Genomic DNA, 17,791 nt, shown 5'->3' with positions numbered 1-17,791 from the left:
TGGGAGGCAGTGACAGGGGATAATTGCACAGGAGCATGGGGCCCGAGGAGAAAGTGAGCTTCTTTCTGCCATTTCAAGAGCTCTCTTTGCTTGTGTGGGTAGGAAAGTGTTCACAGGCTCACATCAGGCCTCTGTCTGTTCTCCGTCCCCCTCTTCCCTCCTCTACTTCATCCCCTCTTCCTTTCTCTTGCAGCTATCAGGTACTTCATCCCCAGCTTCGGTGGCAAGTCCTACCTGGCCTTCAAGATGATGAAGGCGTACCACACCGTGCGCATCGCCATGGAGTTCAGGACCGTGGAGCTCAGCGGGCTCCTGCTCTACAACGGGCAGAACCGAGGCAAGGACTTCATTTCCCTGGCGCTGGTGGGCGGCTTCGTGGAGCTCAGGTGGGTGCCCTTCCCCTCAGCCCTGTGTGGGGTGGAGGAAGAGGAGCAGCCCCTCTTGCCAGAATGGTTCTTGCAGAACACTGGGAGGATGCTGGGCTCGAACTTGCTGGCTAAGAAACAGTAGCATCAAGTGAACAAGAAGAGGAGGGCTGTTTTTTCCCAAAGTAATACTAAGGGGACTTGTTCCCCGTGGCACTTTTCAACAAAGTTAATTCACTTATTTCAGTTTGAATTTTGAAAAGCTAAAAGGTGTGGGAGGTTGATTTTTTTTTTTTTTGAGCAAGTGAGAGGTCTTTTTTTGGCACTGTTTTTGTACTGGAAGTGGGGGGGGGTGGGGGGGAAGAAAGAAAAGGAGAAAAGCCCCAGAAATCTGAGCTGAAATGATTTTTCCAGTTCCGAAAGCCAAAGGCACAGATTCGGAATGAAGTGAGGTGGAGGGCAAACCTCTGGAGGCTGCAAAGTCCGGATGAGATGCTCCGGTCCCGATGCTCCGCGAGGGGATGGCTGTGTGTCCTGAGTGCAGCCTGGTCCAGATGTGGGGAGGGACGGGGACTGCCGAGTGCTCCCGGCTTCTCCCTGGGATGCAGCAGCCCCGTGGCACAGATGTCACCTTTCTGCAGGGTGGCACAAAGGCTTCCCCTTCTTCTGCTCCAGGTTTAACACCGGCTCTGGCACGGGCGTCATCACCAGCAAGGTCCGCGTTGAGCCTGGCAAGTGGCACCAGTTAGTGGTGAACCGCAATCGCCGCAGCGGCATGCTGTCTGTCGACGGGGAGCCCCACGTCAGTGGGGAGAGCCCCACGGGCACCGACGGGCTCAACCTCGACACAGACCTCTTCATCGGGGGAGCGCCGGAGGACCAAATGGCTGTGTGAGTGTGGGCGCTGGACCGCGGGCAGAGCATCCGTGGTGGCTGCAGCCCTCCGCCGGGCTCCAGGCTGGAGGGTTGTTGTAGAACCAGGGCTTCTCTGGGTCTGGGGGACCTCTTAGCGCCCTGCTGGGGAGCGCAGCCTGACCCAGGTGCTTGGAGGGACTCTGTGTTTTTGTCCTCGGGGACAAAAACCCCCGGCCCACTTTGTCCTCTCGTCCCCCCAGGGTGGCAGATCGTACTGCGGCTACAACCGGCCTGAAGGGCTGCATCCGCCTCCTGGACGTGAACAACCAGATGTACGACCTGCGGGAGAAAGGCAGTGATGTGCTGTATGGCAGCGGGGTGGGCGAGTGCGGCAACGACCCCTGTCACCCCAACCCCTGCCACCATGGTGGCATCTGCCATGTCAAGGAGGCAGAGATGTTCCACTGCGAGTGTCTCTACACCTACACCGGTACGGGGAGGGGGCTGCAGGCAGCACGTTGCTGGGGGTCCTGATCCCACTGGCTGGTCCTGAGGGTTCCCAGAGCCTCTGGGGCTCCTGCTGGGAGCTGCAGTGGGGGGAGATGTGGTGTGGACTGCCGGCAGTGGGTTAGAGGGAGAAGCGTAGGACAAAGCCGCATCCAGTGAAGACCATAAATTGAGGATGTAGACCTATACGCACATGAGATGAGGGTTGGGATCTGTCTGTTTTCATGCACAAAAAAAATTTCCCCTTGCATTTTAGGGGCAGCACAAAGCTTAGTCTGGCAAGGGTCCACTGCGGGGAGGCTTTTTGGGTCGCAGGAACCCAACCTGAGACAGGAGAAAGATGCTGTCAGGGCCATCAGGAGGCATCAGAGGCATTTGTCGCTGGCCAAAATCGTGCCTGGTGGCTGTTGGTGTGAGATGCTGATGTGACAGACTGCCTTTTCTGCTGCAGGCCCAACGTGTGCTGACGAGAAGAATCCCTGTGACCCTACGCCCTGCCACGTCTCTGCCACCTGCCTGGTGCTGCCAGAGGGAGGTGCCTTGTGCGCCTGTCCCATGGGCCGGGAAGGAGACTTCTGCGAGCTAGGTGGGACGGGAGCTGGCAGAGGAGCGGGTCTGGGGAAGGGGGTGGAACTGAAGGTGCTGATTTCCCCAGCCTGGGTGGCCAGGAGGCCTTCTTGCCTGCTGTGGCTCTGGCTGAAGCTGCTCTGCCTCCTCTTCCTCACCATTCCCTCGTTTGTGCCCAGTGACAGAGCAGGACCACACCATGCCCTTCCTCCCGGAGTTCAATGGCTTCTCCTACCTGGAGCTGAATGGGCTGCAGACCTTCGTTCCTGACCTGCAGTAAGTGCCAGGGAACGGGAGAGGGGCAGGGGAGCGCATCGCCTGCGTGGCTGATCTGGGGAGAGAACTGGTGCGCTGATCCTCGCTGGCTCTCCCTAGAGGTCTTCCCTTTCGCCAGGTTTTGGAGGTTTTGTGCAGAGGGACTGGCATCGCCAGAATCCCTGTAGCCAAACTGAGCCAGCAACGCTCCCTGGGGCTTGGCGTTGGGTTGGGCTGGGGAAATAGGCACCGCAGAGCAGCATCCTGAACGTGGCAGATGTGTCTCTCACCTGGCGAGGGTGCCTTACAGGAGTGGCATCTCTGCCATACCTATCTCTGTGCCCCATCCCTGGAGGGGTTCAAGGCCAGGCTGGACGGGGCTTGGAGCAACCTGAGCTGGTGGGAGGTGTCCCTGCCCAGGGCAGGGGGGTGAAACGAGATGATCTCTAAGGTCCCTTCCAACCCAAACCATTCTATGATTCCATACCTGTAGTCTCAAGGCAAGCAGAGGTCTTCCAGGGAGGACTTGTCACACAGGGGTGGAGGGAAGAGAGCACATGGGCAGCTGGATTAGAGGGTATCCATAATCCTTCTCTCCTCAGGGACAAAATGTCCATGGAAGTTGTGTTCCTGGCCAAGAACCCCAGCGGCATGATCTTCTACAACGGGCAGAAGACAGATGGCAAAGGGGACTTTGTCTCTCTGGCCTTACACGATGGCTACCTGGAGTACAGATATGACCTGGGCAAAGGGGCTGCTGTGCTCAGGTAGGGTGGGCTGCGGGCTGGGGACCCGCTCGTCAGGGTGGTGGTGGTGGGTGACGGAGGCAGGAGAAGGGACGGTGGTGGCTTTCAATGTCCAGCACTGGCTTTGAGCTCCCCATCCCAGAAAACTGTAAGGAAGCAGAGGCTAGCAGGCTTCATACCAGCCTTGGCTGTTTGCAGTGATGGCTCTTGGTCGGCTGTCCCGACGTGGGGCAGGGCAGAGCTGGGCTTGTACCTCTTCCCCGGGATGATGCCGGGCTCTCTGCATGGCTGCGAGCTGGGGCAGCCCAAGCTGGTCAAGCTGTGGTGGCCCAGGCAGCCCAAGCTGATCAGGGGATGTTTCCAGCACCGTGTTTGCAGGTGGTGACAGCAGAGCTCTCACCCATGTGTCTTCTCCTCTCTTCTCACCACCAGGAGCAAAGAGCCGGTTCCCCTCAACACCTGGATAAGTGTCTTGTTGGAGAGGAATGGGCGCAAAGGGGTAATGCGGATCAACAACGGCGAGAGGGTGATGGGAGAGTCACCGGTACGTTGATGAGCAAGGGAGAGCTCTCTGGGCTTCCAGCCCTGCTCCTCTCGTGTGTGAAATGAAGTTCCCAGGCTCATGGGCTTTTAATCCCTGTGTTGCGTGGCTTTAAGGGTGGAGGAGGAGCGGGCAAGACCTGGGGAAAAAAGGACGCTCAGGGCAGAGCTCGCCTGCCCCTCTTTAGCTGCTCTGCAGCTGTAGGACAGCAATGCACACCTCTTCCAGCTCTTCCTCCCTCCTTGTCCCCCACCCCACAGAGCTGCAGCCCCTTTCCCAGTGACACGCACGCCCTGATTCTTGGGGCTTTGGTCTCGGGGATGTGTTTGACTGAGTCCCCCTCGCACACATGCACGCACGCCCTTTTTTTGCAGGTCCCCGAGTCTCCCTGTACCGGGGCAGGTACGCAAGGCACCCTTGCAGCCAAGGGAAGCGGTAGCCACTGTGTTGGCCCCGTGTGGGTTTCAGCCTGTGCCCGTGATGCTCCAGAGCCCTCCCCAGTGCTGGGAGCCCGGCCGGGAGGAGGTCAGGGAGTAGTGAAAGCCCCGTTGTGCCTTTGCTGCTGAATCCATCGGTGCCTTCTCCTCTGTTCCCAAGCTGGCAGCTTACCTCTCTGATTTCTCCCGTGTCCTGTCCCCTCTGTACTTCTGTCTCCACACAAACAGCGGTTCCCCAGGGTTTCATGGCAAAGCCACTGGCCTGCCTTTCATCCGCCTTTCCAGCGGGGAAGCTGATACTGAAAAGCCGCAACTGCTGCTGAACTCATCCTTAAGCTCCACATAGCGCAGCATCAAGGTTATGCAGCATTCCTGCAAAATGAAGGGATGATGTCTTCCTCCCCTCACTCTCGTCTTTTCGAGCTTCTCTCCAAGCAGGGTTGCCCCTGGTTGGCAGGGTGGCAGCAACCCCTCCTGTGGTCTTCTGCGGCTCCCCTTCCCCGTCCCTGGCCACCGCGGGCACTGGTGGCAGCCGTGGTCTTGCAGCCCTGCATGTTACGATGTTACCCACTGATCTCCCTTTTGTCTTTCTCTCTCTCTCTCTCCCTTTGATTTTCATTTGTATTTTTCCCTCCCCTGCTGTCTGGATCCCAGAAATCCCGTAAGGTAAAGATAAGTATGACCCACTGCACCTCCATCTCATCTGCCATTGGCACGTTGTTCCTTTTTGTTTTCCATTCAGATCTCAGTGTTTCACCCACTCCCCTTCCCATCTGACCAAGCAGCTTTAGGATCTCTGTAGATTAGAGGCACTCGTTTCCTCTTCCGTCATTAATTTTCAGCCAGTTGTTACATTTTGTTTTGGAAGCATTTCAATTAATCCGGTCATGTTTCTCGTGTTAACTCCACCAAGCATTAGCTAGTGATTCATATAACTCCATCTTTGCCTCACTGCTGTGCCTCTGGGTCCGTCCCAGGCGCACAGGAGGGGACATCGCTCCTGTCATGTGCCCGGTGAAGCGTGTGGCTGAAGACTCACCTGGGACTTGCGGTGGTGGGCAACTGGGGCTGCTGGGTGACAGTGAGGAGGGGGGTCCTTCTCCTCCAAACTCACAGCCACGTGAGATGGCCATCCCTGGAGACATTCAAGGCCAGGCTGGATGAGGCTCTGAGCAACCTGGTCTAGTTACAGATGTCCCTGCTCACTGCAGGGGGGTGGGACGAGATGGCCTTTAGAGGTCCCTTCCAACCCAACACGTGCGATGAGTCTATGCAGGAGAAACCTCCTCGAGCCATTTGCTATAGGGGACCTGTAGCAGCCGGATGAACCCAAACTGAAACCCTCCGGTATGAGTTTGGGTTCAGACGTTAGTCCTGGTGAGACTGAAGCAGCATTTGCAGGGCAGGGAGGCTGCAGGGTGTACGGGGTGGGGAGGGCAGGGCGGCCGGCAGGAGCAGCACAGGGAGCAGAGGAGAAGGTGGGGACCTGGTCCCAGGCGGGATGCCAAGGCCACCTCCTGCCTGCCTGCCCCTGGCATCCTTTCCAAGGGGCTCTCCTCCTCTGGCCTCCATAGAGTTGGCTAGTGGCGGCCAGCCCTGCCCCAGGACACAGCCCATGCCGTGAGGGAGGGAGCATGGGGGACCGGCGGGTGTTGCTTTCCTTCCCACCAGCCCAGCTTCTGGTTGTGCAAGGGTGCCCGCTCTGCCTGCAGTGCTGCCTGGGATAGCCTGACATCTTCTCCATCTCATCTTCTCCCCTCTCCTCCCCAGGTGCCTCACACCTTCCTGAACCTGAAGGAGCCATTTTACGTTGGGGGAGCCCCTGATTTCAGCAAGCTAGCTCGAGCAGCTGCCATCTCCACCAGCTTCGATGGAGCTGTGCAGAGGGTAAGGCCTTACTGGGCAGCCTGGGGCAGGCATCTGGCTGGGAGACGTGCCATCTGCACTGCCATCGCTGGAGGACGGTGAAGACAAGTCTGGGAGAGGGCTGCCCCAGCAGCACCCAGTTGAAAAGTGGTAGCAGGGGTGGTGGGGGTCCACCACAGGAATACGTGGGGCTTGGGGCTGGATTCCCATCTCCCCCTTTCCCCCAGTGTTGCTGGCGTCTGTCCCCCCGCCAGCCCTACAGAGAGGTGGGGCGGTGAAGGCTCACTCTTGTGCTCCTTCCTGCCAGATCTCCATCAAGGGGGTGCCTGTGCTGAAGGAGCAGAACATCCGCAGCGCCATTGAGATCTCCCCCTTCCGAGGCCACCCCTGTACCCGAAAACCCAATCCTTGCCAGAACGGAGGCACTTGCAGCCCCCGGTTAGAGAGCTACGAGTGTGCCTGCCAGCGGGGCTTCTCCGGGGCTCACTGCGAGAAAGGTGAGATGGGCAGGGTAGGGCTGGACGTGGACCCTCACCCACTAGCCAGACGCGGCCATGAAACGTCTTCGATGACTAGCTGGTGGCAGCAGGACAGTGCACCGCCTGAGATCCTGTCCTTGTGGCGGCTGCTGGGAGGGATCCAGGGGAAACAAGCTGGGGCATTTGCAGGCTGGCACTGCCGGGGAGTCGGGGCTGCGCCGTTTCTCAGAAATGCAGGCATTACACTGCACGGGGCAGGGCAAATCCTGCTGCCCACGGGTAGATCACCCAGCCCTGTCACCTCCTCCTGGCTTGCTGTGCTCGCTTGAAGCAGCCTGGGGCAGGGAAAGGTGGTTTGGTGCCGTAGCAGATTCACCTGGAGGGCCTGAGCAACGCCTAGCTGTCTCCAGAGCAGGGTTTCTTTCCCGCTACCTCCTGAGGTTAGGACTTGGGCCGTCACCAAGTCCAGGTTCCTCCCCAGCTTCAGCCAGAAAACCAACAATGCTGCAGATTTCATGACAGTTGGCTGCAAAACAGGGAGATGATCCAATCTCACGGGCTCTAAAGCCACAGCAAAACCTTTCCAGGGGCTTGCTTAGAGAGCCATAGTGCTGCCATGCCCCAGGGGATGGCAGGTTTTTGCATGCCTTCGTCCTGTTATGAATGCTCAGTGTAAAGGGGGATTTTTCCTAGTCTCCAAGGACAGACAGGCCATGCTACGTTGCCTGACAGCTCTTCTTTTTCCCACCTCCAGTGATCATTGAGAAGGCTGCCGGAGACGCAGAGGCCATTGCTTTTGATGGTAGGACATATATGGAGTACCACAATGCCGTGACAAAGAGGTAACTTGGCTGCTGAGCTGAACCAAGGTCAAACCAAGGAGTTAGGGCTGTTAGCAGGAGAAAGAGCTAGGACTGAAGAAGCCCAAAGAGAGAAGTCAAAGAGGAGCAAGCCAAACTGGGGCCGTGAGCATTTGCTTCCAGCCCTTCCCTCTAAGGCTGCCTTGTTGGCAGAGGGCTTTCCCCACAACGGCAGCGCCTGGCCAACTTCAGGTCTGGATGCTCTCGTTCTGCAGCGTGTGGGCCACCTTCTGGGTTAGCATGGTCTGGGTTTGGGAAGGGGATGAAGCTGGCTGAGTACACCCCATGAAGATGGTTCTTGTGGCCTGTGCCCTGCTCCTGGTTGGTGCCTTCCTTTGCCCAGGTGCTCAGGAATGGGTTGCGGGCTGGGTGAGCTGTGCTGAGGGGAGAGGGAGCTCTGCCTGTGGTTTCACGCCTGTCTGCCAGCTCCTTCATCTCCCTGGCTGTTTGCACAGCAAGGGTTGGTTCTGCCAGCAGGGACGGGCCGTCGTCGCTGCTGTGGGACCTGGCCAGTTTTCTCCAGCATCTGTTCGACCCTGACCATGGGCTAGGGGTTCGTGTTTGGACCCTGAGGTCTCCGTGGCTCTACTGGTCCCTGGGGCTTCTCTCTGAAGTTAGGCAGAGCCCGGTACAGAGCTGCTGCCTGAGGTCCTCTTCAGCCTCTGGGATGGGTATTTCTCCTGCGGGAGACTCTTGGTCCACTGCAGTCTGGCTCGGTACCCATCCTAGCCTGGCCCGGTGCTCCTACAGCCCCTGCGGCTAATTCCCAGCTCCACGGCACTGGGACAGGGCACTGGATAAGGCTTTATCCATCTGCCTCTTCCACCCTCAGCTTCCCGGCTGCCCAAACACCCTGCCTGGGGAGGGTGTCTGTGTTTGAGCTGTTGTTTGTCAGTCTCTGTCTGTCCGTCTCTTCTCAATGTCCTTGTTTCTTTGTTTTCAAGCCACCTGACCAATGAGATCCCCGCGTAAGTAGTCCTTCCTCCAGCCATCTGCCCTCCACCACCTCTCCCATCGCCACCCTGACCGCCAGCCCGTGCAGGGGTGGGAGGGGGGATACGGGCATTATCCCAGGGATCTGCCACGGGCAGGCGTTCCCGTTCCAGGGTGAGGAGGACGCAGGTACTGCAGCTCAGGACACGGCAGGGAGCGGTCAGTTGTCCCTGCAGCATGCTGCAACTTAGCCTTAGTTTAACTGGGTAAGCATAGAGGAAGAAAGTTCCTGCGACTTAACTCTTCCATCAGCGGCAAAAGCGTTGGCGATGGAAGTACGGGATGCTAATCCCGCCCTGGTTTTTCCAACATGAACGTGGCGTTGCTGCCGTAGCCAGGAGGCCAGGCTGGGTGCTGGGAGAATGTTCCCCAGTCGGGGGTGGGTGGCCTGGCCAACCCCTCACAACATGCCGTGTGGCCAGTAGGGCAGAAGAAGGGCCTGGGCAGATGTTCTTTCCCTCAAACAGCCTTGACAGCTGTTAACCTGCTCTCTGTCTGTCTTGCTGAATAGCAGGAGTGGAAGAGAAGCGCTGATTGATGCAGCTGTATTCCTCAAGGTGTGGGGGAGGCTTTGAGTGATACCTGCCGGTCACATCCCCATTTCACCTCATTTTCTGCAAGCTGGGGTCAGACAGAAGCTGGGGAGGCTGAGTTGCGTGCACGCATGCATGTCAACGCCTAGGGTGCCGCAGAGCCCGTCAGCTGCATGTCCACAGCCATTTGGGAGGTGCTCTGGGTTGCTCTGGTGTTTTTCGAAAGGGCATTCTAGGAGCCAAGCATCCTTCTAAGCTAGATGATGGTGCCCTACAGCAAGGAGGGGCATGTAGTGGCCTGCAGGACAACCCTGCCACGTGGCAGAGTGCCCAGCCTGTCCCTCTGCACAGGCATGAGCCGCATCCCTGCGGAGGAGCGGAAAGCTGCTGCCTCTGTGTCCTGCCTCTCCCCGTGCTCTGCAAAGGGCGGGGGTGTTCACCATTCCCAGCCTCCTCCCCGCCTGCGCCAGCCTATTTTGGCTGTTCATGCCCCATCCTGCGAGGGATGCTTAGCGCTTTTCCCCGGATCCCTCTGCTGGGATTTGGCAGCGGCACTCTCTAGCCCCGCCAGGGCCAAAGGACCCATTGGGCTGCCCATAAAAAGTAGTTTCTTCTGCCTCCAGGCAGACACCGGGGTGTGCCTTGGGCAGGACCAACACTCCGACTGCCTCTCTGGGCTCTGCTGGCCGTGACATGCCTGTAGGTTTGGGGTGGTTTTATTTTTTGAATGTACATTTTTATATATACATCATGTTAGAGCTGATCGTAATGCTGGGCTCGTCACGCAGTGCCGGCAGGACAGCTGTAGTCCTGGGTTTCCCCTTCTCCCTGCGCCCCCAAGTGCCCCAAGGCTGACTCAGAGGCCGTAGGTGTGGATTCGGCTCTCTGCCTAGATGGGAGCCCGTTCTGCAGCATCACAAAGGACCAGCCTGAGAACCCCCGCAGGCATTGCCCAGGAAAAGGGTCCTCATGGACCAAAAGCTCCCTTCCACCAGCAGTGCCACCCTCTGTCCTGCCCTGGGATAAACATCCCAGCAGGGCAGCAATGGGTGCCCAGTGGGGGAACACTGATGGTCCTGACCCAGGAGGGCGTTGCAGGGCCCCTGTACCACTGGGACAGGGCTGTGTTCCCTCTTTGCCATTATTCTGCTCCCCCTGGCTAAGCAACAACTTGCAAACTTTTCTCCCTGGCTCGAGGAAGCTCATCCCCAAGGACCCTGGCTGCGGCTTTCCGGCTGGTGCTGGGCGGTTTGCTCAGGTTGGACATTGTGTAGGGTGAAAAGCTGTCGCTGTGGAGCAGGGCCGTTCCCGGTCCGTGAGCGGGGTGGGAGGGAAGGGTCTCCTCCGCTGTCCTGCGCTTATCGCATGCTCCCCTTTCTTCCCGCATCTAAGTCCCGAAGCGCCGGACTATCCTGCGGAGCTCAGGTGAGTCTGTGCCGGGCTCTCAGCTCTCGTGTCTCGTGCTCTGCTGTTGCTGCCTCAGCATGTCTCTGTCTCTGTGCGTGTTCTGTGTGTCCATACCCTCAGCTTTTTATTTGTAAGGGATACAGCTCTGCAAATGATGGGAGTAAAGGCGAAGCCAGCCCTGTCCCTCCAGCATAGGAACAGCAGCTCCTGCTCTGGCCCTTGCTCCTGGGGACCGAGACAGCAAATAGCTACAAGAGAGGGGAGAGGCTGAGTTACCGTGACGGTACAGCGGGCTTCACGCAGAGCCCCCATCCAGCCCTTTGGATGCAGTGTCCCTTGGGAATAAAAAGCTGTCTGTGTTGCCCATGTTGTCTGGTCTATGTGTGCACATTGTCTCAGAGCATCCCAGGAGAGCGGGTGGTGACTCCATATGGCAACCTTTGCCAAGAGCCTTTTGCCGGTTCCAGAAGGGACCAAGCAAACATGGGGATGCCAATGTGGGGGAAATCCTCTCCTTCCTTCATTCCTCCCTTGGGAAAAGACACCATGTCCAGGAGAAAGAAGGCTTTCTGCCTCTGGGGACGGTCTCCATCCCCATCAAACAGCAGGGTGCTCATCACCTCATGGTCCCCAGCCTCAGGTTCCCGTTGGGCTTTGGGGAAGCAGAGGCAGTGGTGTAAAGCAGATGTCCCCGAGGCTGATGGCTGTGTGGTGATGGCGTGGGGAGCGGTGGTCCCCAGGGACCCCAGCTCTGCTTGCGCCTCAGACACCTGCCAGCAGGATGGTGGAATGGTGTTGATCCCAGCTTAGCTGCTGCCCGCAGCCCTCCCGATGTGGCCAACAGAGCCCTCTTTGTTCTGACCTCTCTCAAATCAAAGGCAGCTCTGTGGGGAAAACCCTTCTGCTGGTCAGATTGGGGCCAGCAGGATACCATTCACCACCCCACGTAAGAGACCTCCTCCTTCAGTGCCTGCGTGTGAGGAGGCAAAACCAAGACTTGTGTGTCACAGCTTGCAGGGGTTGATGTGTCTGAACCTCATGCTCCATGGAGGGCAGAAGCCAGGGGCAGTAGCCCAAGGCTGTGTCTTTGGAGGTTCAAGCTGGATGTTGGGGCAAATGCTTCATCCCCAGGAGAACTGTGCAGCCCCCGCTCAGGTCAGCAGGAGGATGGAGAAGTTCCATTCTTGGTGTTCCCAAGCTCAGCTGGGCAGAGCCGCAGCTGCCCACATCTAGCACTGGCACTGGTCCTACTCTGAAGGGGTTAGAGACCTCCAGAGGGCCATTTCTTTGATCCCATGGCCTGGTTCAGAGCTTTCCATCTGCTCCCCCCACCATGCACCAGGCCTTCTGAGCAGCCCTGGGCTATCGCAAAGGCTACGACCCCTCAAGGGCAGCAGGTAGGGACTGAGACCCCTGATGCCAAAGGTTGGTTGAAGGTTGTCCTCAGCAGGTGAGCTGGTTGGCTGGGGTCAGAGAAAGCTGCCCTGAGGAGCTGACTGGCTGCCTGTTGCTTTTGTAGCCACGTGTGTTAACTCTGCCCTGTCTTCTCCCCGTGCAGCGAGAAGGCCTTGCAATCGAACCACTTTGAACTAAGCATCAAAACAGAAGCCACGCAGGGGCTGATCCTGTGGAGCGGGAAAGGGCTGGAGCGCTCAGACTACATCGCCCTCGCCATCGTGGATGGCTTCGTACAAATGACCTACGATCTCGGCTCCAAGCCAGTCATCCTACGATCCACGGTCCCAGTCAACACCAACCAGTGGATTCATATCAAAGCGTACAGGTGTGAAGGAGGGGAGAGTGGGACCGTGGCGGATTGCTCTGGGATGGGCAAGCTGTGGATTAGGGAGCCTGAGTCATGGCCGTGGCTCCGTGCCCTGTGATCCCCAAGGGTCACTCCTCTTCTTGGATGATAATAATAGAGGAGAGGCATGTGGGCAGTGCCGCGTTGGAGGGGCGCGTGTTGTGACACGCCTGGAAATGTCAAAGGGGCAGGCTCAAGGAGGTACGAAAGGTTCGTGCCTTTTATTTTAGCTGGCTGAGGGTTTGACATTCTGTTCGGGTTGAGCCCGAGCCGTCTTTTTTTATTTTTATTGGTGGTGGGAGCGGTGAGCGGATCATGCGGCTGGCATGCCGGGGATTTCTGCGGATGGGGCTGGAGGAAGCCGTGGCCGCTGGCAGGGCTGCGAGATGCCCTCTGCTCCCCGCTCCCCTCCAGGTGAAGAAGGGCTGATGGTGCCCAGTGCCTGGGTTTAGCGTAAAGCCGCGGCCAGCTCTGGGTTTTTCCTCTCAGGTTGCTAATCACCTTCTGTTTCTTCTTCCCTCCCCCCGGGAGCAGGGTACAGAGAGAAGGCTCCCTTCAAGTCGGCAATGAAGCCCCCATCGCTGGCTCTTCTCCGCTTGGTGCGACACAGCTAGATACAGACGGGGCCCTGTGGCTGGGTAAGTCGGCATGGAAAGCGTGAACCTCCTCGGTGCCCCTCGCCGAGAGGCTCAGAGCCGGAGCTGGGACATTGATGCTCCCTCACTTGTTCAAATGGGACACCTTTGCCTGCCAGGTGGAGTCGACAAGTTTGACCTAAAACGTCCCCTGCTCGTTCTCTGCCTACTAGGGCAGGATACTGGTGACAGCTGAGGGATGAAGGGTTGGCTTTGCCAAATGCCAGTCCTTTCCATGTCACCATGTCCCCTGAAGAGAGCCGTTGGCTGGTCTGCGGCTCTGGATCCCCTGCTGCCCATGGCATGGAGCACCCTCTCCCTCTGCAAACCGGGAGCGCTCCCATCTGCCCGATTCCCTCACCTGCGGGAGCCCCCGTCGGTTCACGAGCCTCCCAAATGGTTCTTGCTTGGGTAACTCTGGTACCCAACGGGGAAATGGCTGAACTGAGAGAAGGGCACTTCTGTCTGGAAATATATAAATACCCGGAGTTTAAATGTTGCTTTATTTGCATAACAGAAGAAGCAGGCACGCCAGAACGAGCCCGTGTGTGCAGCAGAGTTGGTTCCATTTGTGTTGACGTAAGGATTTTGCTCCTGCAAACAGAGTTCGGCCCGTTCCATCTATCTCGCGCTGCCTGTGGCAGATCTGTCAGCGCAGACAGAGGTTACGTTTGTTCTGTAACAGCTCCAATGGGCAAAAAGTGCACCCATCAGCGTAGGATAATTGCGTTAAAATGCAACTAGGTTCCTCCTCAGGCAGGGGCTGCAGCAGCCCTGGCGTGCAGGATTGCAAAGGGCCGCAAGGGCCACAGAAATCAATGGGCAGAAATGTTCGTCTGGGGATTGCGATCATCTGTAACGAAGAATCAGTGCATTGGATTCTGTTCACGCTTTTCAGAAGCATCTGTTCTTATCTTCCCAGTCTAAGCCCATAGTTTCAGGTCTAACCTGAAAGTTAGTCACAAAGAAGGCACAAAGAGTTCACGTTCAAAAAGGTAGCCTTACCTCTGAAAAGACGCTATCCCAGACGCCTTTTCTCATTCTGAAATCAACCTAGAAGTTATGAGGAAAGCAGAATTTTTCCATGAGGAATTTTTGCTTGGCTGCCCCACTGGCTCTTCCAAAGTCTTTGTTTGCAATCAGCCTTTTGTAATTTCAGGGCCTGGAATGAGCCATGTTGGACATTTCAGCAGCTGAAAGAAAATTTAGTTTGAATTTGGGACCAACCGCCGAAGAAATGAAGTATTTTAAGTTGGATTGGTGTTTTAGAACGCAAGTTAGTGGCTTAAGCGTCTTGAGGAAACCTGTATATATTGGTTGGAACTGGCATTTCTCTGATTTAAGTGAAAATAAATACTGGCCAGGAGGGAGGTGGTTTTCCCCCGCTGTTGAGGGCGTTCGTGCGTGTCCTTTGCCTTCCCACCCGACCTTCTGGCTGTCTCTTGCAGGGGGAATGGAGAAGCTGAGCGTGGCTCACAAGCTGCCCAAGGCCTACAGCACCGGCTTTATTGGCTGCATAAGGGACGTGATTGTCGACCGCCAAGAACTGCATCTGGTGGAGGACGCTTTAAACAACCCCACGATATTACACTGCTCAGCCAAATAGACCCCCAGGGACCCTTCCTTCTCCTTCCCTCCCTCCTGCCTATTGCTGTAATTATTTTCTATTTTTGTAAACTTATTGCTTTTTATATTTTGGGGGGGAAGGGGGGAAAGGGAGGGGAGGAAACACCTTTTCTTTTGGGTTATTTGTTCGGTTGCAGTCTATCCAGGTCAGTCAGACTCTTATAATCAAACAGCAGCAACAAAGAACAAACCTTGAACCAAGTCTCCAAGAAGTGACAGAAGAACTTCCCCGTTGCACCTGCATTGTAAATCTTTATTCATACTTGAAGCTTCTTTTTTTTTTTTTTTTTTTTGAGGGGGGGGAGGTGGGGGAAGTTGTTTTTCTCTCTCCTTACTTGCGTTCTTGGGTTGTTGTTCATGCCTGCGGGGGGAAAGGATGCTGGTGCTGGCGAGATGCGTGGCCTTCGTGGATTCACCGCCTTCCCACCTCGGGCCTGGCCCCCAAAGCCCCCTCTGCGGTGCTGGGTGAGCAGGGCAGTGGCCATCAGAGAAGTGGGAATCGCCACCCTGCCGAGCCTTCTCCTGGCCCCGTGTTCACCCTGTCTCCCTCCTCCCCCCCCGCCCTTCCTCTCACTATAATTTATGTGTGTAAGGATCTCAAGTGCTTTTCTCCTTTATGCTCTGTTAAAATCAGGGATGCCATGCACTGGAAGAGAGACCAAGGTCTGCTCTGAGCAGGCAGAGAAGCATTGCTCTTTGGTTGTCTTATGACTGTTTGCTGGACTGAGAGGTGCTGTGGGGGGACACGTTGATTTCTCTGTTGGCTCTCCTCCTCCTCCTCCTCTTGGACACGTGCAGAAGCAGCTGTGAAACCTCATTTCCACGCTTTGTGTTTATCCAGACATGTCCTAACCACCTGCTTGCCCTGGCTGCTCTTCCCAAGAGCTTCTGTGTACCAAGCGTTGCCCTCCCGGGCGCTGGGGAGAACTTGCAGCGCGTCTTCAAGAGCTGGAAGTCCTCTCCCTCTTCCAGCGCCGTCAAACGGGCTGCGAGGCCACAGGGAATGGGTCCCTTTTCGCTTTAAAAAAAAGAAAAAAAAATAATCTGTTGGATGTGTCCTTCCATGACCCACGTCCGTTTTCCAGCCTCCGGGCACGACTTGTCCCCTCTATCTGCCATGAGGACGTTTGCCAGCACGTGGGTCTCTGTAGAGCTGGTATTAGAGCCTCTCCCGTGAAGAGTAATTGGAGTTTATTGGAGCAATTGGACTTTAAATTGGTGGGGTTTTTTTTTTTGCAATGTCCAGTGCAATGCAGGGTCTTCCACGCCGGGATCAAAGCTCCTCCGGAGGCTGCCAGCCCAGCAGCAAGAGCTGAAATGGGGCGTGAGGCAGGAGTGTTGGGGAGGAGGGTTGTGTGTGTTGTGTTTTGTTTTGTTTTGGTTTTTTTTTAAAGTATTTTCTTCCTCCATGCAAATCTTGAAAGCAAATACCGTGGTGCCAGTTACAAAGCCAGTGTGTGTGTTCCGGAATGAATGTCTGGGTGGTTGGGAGCGTCTGTCAATGGGCCCCGCGTTTGCGTGCGAAAACGGAATCTCCTGGAAGCAGGAGAAGAACAAATGGATTGTAGCTGCGAAAGGAACGACCCGCTCCATTCAGCTTCCTTCTCCATGGGAAGAATCTACTGATGCCGCGTGGCATCTGTGTCCCCTCCTACCACTGGGACACAACTGTGTCCCTTTTCCCCCCCCGGGATGGCAGTTGGCATTGCTCTGTGTTAAACCAGCCGTTACGGACCGTGCGGAATTAATCTGAAGGATCCCGCCAGGTAACAAGTGTTAATTAATATCCAGGGTGCCATCACTTTGCAGTTTCGCCATAGATTTCTAGCAGGCCGTGTGGGGTACCTTTACAAAGTAGCGCGCCCTTTGCAAATGTTGTTTCTTGGCACTAAATTCAGAGCCATGGAAAGTCAAATTACTTTTCTCAGGGTGAGCTCAGGACACAGGCGTGACAAAGGGGAAGAACGTAGTGTAAAACCACTTGGGTTGCTTTTTTCTTCTTCTTTTTTTTTTTTTTTTTTTTTTTTTAATTAAAAGGAATCTATCCCCCTTCTCCCTGGTCTATGCCTATTGACATTCCTCTAAAAATCCAGTGGTTAAATATTTCACGGGGGGCTGCGCCCTCTGTGCGATGGAGCCTCCAGGGGGGTGGTGGTGGTGGTGGGGGGGTGTTCGTGTGGCAATACCACATTTTTGGTGGCTACTGTACATAAATTGTGGCTCCTGGTGGGGAGTGCTGTGACTGTGTGGTGAGAGGGACGGCCTGCTGTATTTTGATGGCCAGGTGTAGATAGACGGGGGCTAATTAGGACCGTGGGAAGGGAGGGAAGCGGGAGACCCTCCATCTGTGTTTGGAGGACGCAAGTTCTTGCCGGGCCACGCAACCGCGTTGGCTGAGACTTGAGGGCTCCGGAGGGAGAGGGGCAAACGCAGAGGAAGCTGCTAATTTTTCTAGGATGCCACTGAAATGAAGCCAGGCTCACCGCAAGGAGAAGGAAAAAAAAAAAAAAAAGACAAAAAAAAAACCAAACCCGAACCACCAACTAAACAAATAAAACAAGAACTCTGTCTGCTTTTGCTGGGGCTTGGAAATGCCTTAAAACGGGACCTCGCGTCCTCGTTGTCGAGCATCTTGAACAAAGGTCAGATTCAGCAGTGCTCCCTAGGGGCTGTGCACTTAACTTCGGCTTTATTTTTAATAGCATTTATAACATGTATGTACAAAAAAAAAAAAAAAAAAAAGAAGACATTGAGGTTTGTTGTTGGTTTTTTCCCTGGGTTTTTTTTTTTGCTTTTTTTTTTTTTTTAAAAAAAAGGTGTCCATGTGGCTTCATTTATAGGGTAAATTAATGACCATTGTGAACTGCTGTACGAATTCTGAAGGGCAATGCACAGTAGAGGAGCAGCATGATATAACCATTACTAACTTGTGTCTTTCGTCAATCACCATGAAATAAAGTTTGAAAACGATCAAATATGTTTTTAAGGGGCCTGTTGCTTTTTTTTATTCTGTGTGGTACGGTGTTGCCTCACGCTTGCTCTGCCCTGGTACTGGGTGAAGTCAAACCAGCGCCTCCCTCTCTGTCTCCCGTAGAACCGGCGTGGCTTATGCAGGTACCTGCTCTATCTCCTAAACGCTGCCTCTTTACCAACGCCAACCTTAATCCCACCCACGCAACGTCCGTAGGAGGAAGACTCCCGTGTGCCTTTACTTCCCCTCCTCTGTGGCCGTCTGATCGTGCTCTGAATCATACCACTTCTTCAGGTACCCACTAGCTTTTCCTTCTTAGCCGTGCGTGCTTTTATCACCTCTTC

General features: G+C 55.8%; 1 protein-coding gene across 5 annotated transcripts in view; it reads left to right on the top strand.

The window, feature by feature from the left end:
* The window catches only part of AGRN (agrin), a 132,403-nt gene extending 114,952 nt beyond the window's left edge, over positions 1-17,451 (top strand). For 3 of the 5 annotated variants that reach the window (XM_074609565.1, XM_074609563.1, XM_074609566.1), the window contains 14 exons: positions 194-386; positions 1,041-1,256; positions 1,481-1,710; positions 2,179-2,313; positions 2,474-2,570; positions 3,152-3,316; positions 3,728-3,839; positions 4,928-4,939; positions 6,044-6,160; positions 6,447-6,636; positions 7,373-7,460; positions 11,970-12,194; positions 12,750-12,853; positions 14,299-17,451. In XM_074609565.1, the coding sequence (XP_074465666.1) occupies positions 194-386; positions 1,041-1,256; positions 1,481-1,710; positions 2,179-2,313; positions 2,474-2,570; positions 3,152-3,316; positions 3,728-3,839; positions 4,928-4,939; positions 6,044-6,160; positions 6,447-6,636; positions 7,373-7,460; positions 11,970-12,194; positions 12,750-12,853; positions 14,299-14,456 (2,042 nt within the window). In that variant the 3' untranslated portion in view covers positions 14,457-17,451. The remainder of the gene's footprint in view (positions 1-193; positions 387-1,040; positions 1,257-1,480; positions 1,711-2,178; positions 2,314-2,473; positions 2,571-3,151; positions 3,317-3,727; positions 3,840-4,927; positions 4,940-6,043; positions 6,161-6,446; positions 6,637-7,372; positions 7,461-11,969; positions 12,195-12,749; positions 12,854-14,298) is intronic. The other 2 variants (XM_074609567.1, XM_074609564.1) reach the window with 1 other exon arrangement.
* Positions 17,452-17,791: the final 340 nt, after the last annotated feature.

Source organism: Larus michahellis, chromosome 16 (genome assembly GCF_964199755.1).
Source record: "Larus michahellis chromosome 16, bLarMic1.1, whole genome shotgun sequence".
Lineage (NCBI taxonomy): Eukaryota > Metazoa > Chordata > Aves > Charadriiformes > Laridae > Larus > Larus michahellis.
The sequence above is the reverse complement of the archived record's forward strand: the minus strand, read 5'-3'. Positions and strand labels throughout refer to the sequence as shown.